Raw genomic sequence first — 5,368 nt, forward strand, 5'->3', positions numbered from 1 at the left:
CCCACCAGGCGCCAAGACGGGGGGGGGGGGGGGGGGGGGGGTTAGCAAGGAGTGGAGCCTTAACAAACCCCCTTAGCCGCCCAATGTCATAAATGGGCAACGAGAACAGGTACTGCAATAAAATCAGAGCATGAGGGTGGGAAAGGACCGCAGGTAATCACAGTCCAACCCCCTGCTCAAAGTAGGACCAGCCCCAAGTGGATCCCAGCCAAGGCTTTGTCTGAACACCTCCAAGGATGGAGAGTCCCCATCTCTTTGGGTAAGCTGCACTAGGTTGCAGCCATCAGGATTTTGGCACCGATATAACAGCAACCCGCGGGTGCCAGGTGGGGCTGGAGCGGACTACCACTCTACCACAGCCAGCACCCACGGGATTGCACTGAAGCTCGCTAAAAGACTAAAAGACAAAGTAAGTTCATTCCTGGGTAACAGACTGACCATACCAGCTGCTTCCTCCAGGTCCCAGACTAAGGAACAAGAGTGCATTGAGCACAGATGCACTGGGGGCCCGTTCCTGCCAGCCCACCCCCGTCGCCTGCATGGGGCAGGGGAAATGGAGACATGGGAGCATGGGAGGGTTGATAAAGGTTTTAATTCCACAAAAGAAAAGCTTATCTACACATAATTTAAAAACGGGGAGGGGAGGGCAAACCTCTAAAGATCCCAGTGGAACAGATCTGCTAAAACACAGAGAAGTGCTGCTCCACGGGAAGAAGGGAAGGGCCCCAATGATGGTCACGTGGCCTCCCCTTGACACACGCATATGGCAGGACATGTGCCTGCAACCCTGAGAGCCACCAAGCCAGGTGGCAGGCAGGTTCTCTGGTAAGGCCCCCACTGGATCCTGTCTTTGGTGATTGGTTACTAGCCCCAATTAGATCGGTTTAGAAAAGGAAGTGATGAGGCCTGTTGCTCCCCTGGTCCTGCCCGATGCCCCCAGCCTTGCCATGGGCCCTCAGTGTCCATACGAAGGTAATGCAGGCTAACCCACCGTTTCTCCCGTTGGCTGTAGCAGCCCTGTTAAACCCCTCATGCGAAGGGAAAGGTCCTCTCCCCCGCTAGGTAGGATGGGATGAAAGCCCAGCTAGAGAAGACGCATCCTTCCAGCACAGACCGCATCTCTCTGGCCAGTCTTGCCCTGCACGCACCTCTCTGATGGGCCCAGCAGCAATTCTGCTTTCCCCACTCCCGATATGAGCACAGCTATTGCACAAAGCAAATATAAGGAAGAGGCGAAACCGAGATCAACAGAAAGCTGACAAAAGATGAGGGGAAGAGAGGAGGCAAGAGCCCCCCGCGCTGCCCTTCCAGACTGAACTGTCACTGGACCAAACCGAACAGGCTCTGGGGTGAATACGGGTCTGAGCGAGGACCCTGCACTGCACCCTTGCTAGCTAGGCACACCCATGAGCCCTACTGGCATCGCTGTATTACCCCCCAAAAGCCTCCTGCTTCCCAGCTGGCTTGGCAAGAGCTTCTACTAAAACCATGAGGCCCAGAGGATCGGAGCCGCCCTGTAGCATTTTTAGCTACAAACCAGACTGACTGTAAAGGCCATACGGGGTGGCTAAGGCTGAGCAGCGTCAAGTTATTGTACTGAGATAGGCAGCATGGGAGGTGCACAGTGAAGGATGCTGGGGACACCTGGGCGTGGATCAGACCAGCAAGCTCCAGGGGGCAAGGTCACTGGCCCACAGGAGCTCGTTCACTGGCTGCTAATGACAACTCAAGTGAGAATGTAGTCTTCGCTCCAACAGGGAAACCCGGCTGCAAGCTGCCCCTTTGCACCAAGCCTGAGATGCGCACATCAGAGGGGCATTCAGGTGGCACCAGGCTCCCCAGAGGCATTTACACACGGATGGATCTGGGGGGCTGCAGGCTTAGATCCGAGGGAACTAAGTTCCCTGCTCAGTTCATTAGTGGACCTGACACTTTTAGCACCAGCGCTAGCTGCTCTTATAAGACTGGGGGAAAAACCAGAGGAAGGGGCGAGTCACGGTGGAGAACAGTGACTGCTCTAATGCCATGCTCCCCACCTTTTGCTCTGGGCCTCTACAACAAAGTCCTCTGGGAACTGCTCCCTCCCCAGTTCTATGCACCTTCACTTCAACAATGGAAAATTTGAACGGTTTATAACACCACGCTGTGGGCGGCCGGAGCTGTATCATCTTAATGGCAAAGCTTTGCCATGCATGTAGCAGGTCTGCATCTACGCCCGCTTAATGCAAGACCAGCACCTAGCAAGACCCCCCACTTCTTTGGTTGCAGTTAGTCTTCCACCCAGAAGCTCTGTGGACCCAGATCATCCCTATCTGATGCCCACTGTCATCAGAGACACATCCGCTTAGCTCTAGGTATTTTATTCCTGAGAAACTCCTCATGGTAGTTTTAAAACAGAACATCCTTGATAGCAAAGAAAGGGGGAAAAAATAAAACCCCTTCAACATCTGTAACCAGTTAATCCAATTGCAAAGAGGCAGAATTAGGGGCAAAACTCAATCAACTCCTCCAGTTGCTAATAACAATTCATTTGGGAGAAAAAAAACCCAAAAAAACAAACAGCAAACAAACAAAAAACCCAGCAGCTGAAGGAAACATCTGCCCAAGTTAAATAAAAGATGGTTTGAAGGTGCTAATAAGAATCAAATTGTGGGATGTTTTACTGAAACCAGGTATAAAACGAGCTTTGTGTTACTGAAGTCAACTAGGAAAATAGAAGAGGTAAAACACATGTGCCCTGAAATCTCTTCTTAACCTTGAAGTTCCCAAAGCTTCTCAACGGAGCTGGTTTACAGCAGTTGAATGCTCCAGACTCCTTAAAAGCCCAATAGATTTATAGCTACCCTGAAAGCACATCTCTCTCTGGGCAGTTCTGGGGGTCTGGAAGGTCAGTTTGAAACCTTGGCTCAGTCTAATGGAGTGATCCAAGGGTAATCTTGCTGACAGGTTTTCTTCACTCATTCAGTTTGAGATGATACAAAGAGACAAAGCTTTGCATGTGCAGACTCTGAAGGGGCTGGGCCAGAATGACAATTTCTGGTGTGCAACGACACGTGGCCAGGGTTCACTTCTGAACCTGCCGACAGGTCAAAGCTTACCTTCCACCCCATCCCATCAGCTGCGGCTGTCGAAGTCAAAACAAGGCAACCCTACGTGGTTTGAAGCCAGAGAGAAACATGCACATGGAGACAGATGCTTCCTCTGTGAGCTGCACCAAGCAACAACGCTATGGAAAGAGGCAGTCAGAGAATAAAACGTTCAAAACAAAACCAAACGTGCGTATAATAGCGTTAAACCGGGGGGACGAGGAACTCTGGCAAGGTGATGGAACGTAGCCGAGTCTTAAATACGTGCCACAGCACTGGCACTTTGTTTCCCAGCACTGCAAAGAAACGCCAGAGTGTCTACCATCCTGCTGACGTCAGGACACATTCGACTGGCACGATGCGGACACCCCAGCTAGCAGGGCAGACTGGCCATAGGATACTTGGTGTCGGGGGGTTTCCAGTGAATGTTACTAACACGATACAGGCCGGGTTACAGAATCTATTGCTTCAGTTGCTCTTGGAAAAGAAAAAGAAAAAAGAATAGAATGCCAAGTGATATGCAACTCTCCTCCCCACTCGCACGTCCTAGGCGAATGGGCCTGGAAGGTCTGGTCTCTCTGCACTACTGTGAGATCAGTTCATGAGCAGCTGTAGTCTGGTGGCTTGGTGTCACTCTTTAAGGCTCCACGCTGACAAAGCTATTCCCAGAACAATAAAAATCTTCCCCCTGCCACCCCCCAAAAGGAGGTGCTCTCAGGGACGCCAAGGCTGACGAGCGCGGCTCAAGCCCATGGTTCGGCAAGTCGAGAGTCCCATGTTTCTCACGCTCCGTCTCTCCCTGAGCAGTTTGTTCTCCTCCACATCTGGCACAAGTTCAGAATTCCCCACAGTCAGGAGGAACGAGGTACCCTGCTCTTCACAGGGGCTGGCGCACAGACCTTCCCGCTTCCGTGCTCAGTGGCTGCGCGTTCTTCTCTGCTTCTAGCAGCTCCTCAAAGATATCCCTAGGAAGGCGGAGAAAGGCACATCATGAGATCAATGACCAAAGAGTGACTGGACAAGCTGAAGACAGGTGTGGTGAACAAGAAGTTGGATTGAGGCCTCAGAAAAATTCCAGATGATGGGAGTTAAGCCAACAGAGATACCCCACAGATCTCTATGCCCAGCCCCATGAATTCATAAGCAGCTCAGGACTAAGTTTTTGGTTATTACAAAACAGTTTGACAACAACAACTGTTAAGACTTGATGGGAAGAGGGCAACAAAACTAGAATAATTAGCTAGTGCCAGTGAAACGGTTGGAGGGAACAAGGGCACTGATAAACAGGATAAAACAAGGGGAAAACAGATGTGTGGGACTGACACAGATAATACTGCTGCGATACCACACCACCTCCTTTAAATGCGTCTTTAACGCTAGGCTGGCATCTCATTGCAACCGGACATATTCATGGTAGATTTGTGCACTATCACAGGACTCTCTCTCAGACTCTTAGGGCAGGAACAAAATTAAGATCCGCAGAGAAGCCCTCAACTTTGAGGAGGGTAGTCAGGAGAAGGGAGATCATAGAAATCATAGAGAAGTAGGGCTGGAAGGGAGCTCCAGAGGTCACATCTAGCCCAACCCCTGCCCAAGTCAGCCCTGTTCAAACCATCCTATACAAATCTACTGACTAACCTCTTAGTACAACTACTGTCAGCCCTGACATGACACGACATCCAAACTTGCCACAGGGACTGTGGCAGCTAATGTACTGCTGCTGCAAGGGTTATTAATATATGTTTGAGACCCCCCACCATCTGTATCAATCTGACCATGGAATAAAATTCCTTCCTGACCCAAAATGTGGCATTGGTTTGACCCTGAGCAGAGGGGCAAGACCCCCTAGCTTGACGTCCCAGCAGGAGTACTGGCACAGCTGCCAAAATCCCCAGCCTGAGCTGCTGCCAACTCCAAGTGCCTCTAAGGAAAGCTTAAGAAAACCCCCACATCTGACACATGTAGCAGAAAGGGGGCGATGGAGGGATTCCCTTTCAACCTCGTGTGGCAATGTGTAAAGCCCAGAAGCCTGGTACACCTCCACAGCAGATCACTTGCTGAGCCTAGATCATCCTCATCCAGTGGCTGGTCAACCTTTTCTTGAAGGCCTCCAATAATAGAGTCCTCTCCTTCCCTGGTGCCTCTCCCATGGCCTCCCTGCTCAGACAGTGAAGAAAAGTTTCCTGAGATAAGCCTGCTTTGCTGCAACTTCTAGCCCTGGGTTTGCATCCTGTTCTCTGTGGCAAGAGAGAAATGGCTTTTTTTTTTTTTTTTTTTTTTTT

General features: G+C 50.8%; 1 protein-coding gene across 3 annotated transcripts in view; it reads right to left on the reverse strand.

Moving 5' to 3' along the window:
- Nucleotides 1–574: 574 nt before the first annotated feature.
- USP37 (ubiquitin specific peptidase 37) overlaps nucleotides 575–5,368 on the reverse strand; it is a 62,413-nt gene continuing 57,619 nt past the window's right edge. For all 3 annotated transcript variants that reach the window (XM_019522660.1, XM_019522658.1, XM_019522659.1), the window contains exon 24: nucleotides 575–4,051. In XM_019522660.1, the coding sequence (XP_019378205.1) occupies nucleotides 3,964–4,051 (88 nt within the window). In that variant the 3' untranslated portion in view covers nucleotides 575–3,963. The remainder of the gene's footprint in view (nucleotides 4,052–5,368) is intronic.

The sequence above is a fragment of the Gavialis gangeticus genome, unplaced genomic scaffold (assembly GCF_001723915.1).
Source record: "Gavialis gangeticus isolate Ggan-Ray unplaced genomic scaffold, GavGan_comp1, whole genome shotgun sequence".
NCBI classification, from domain to species: domain Eukaryota; kingdom Metazoa; phylum Chordata; order Crocodylia; family Gavialidae; genus Gavialis; species Gavialis gangeticus.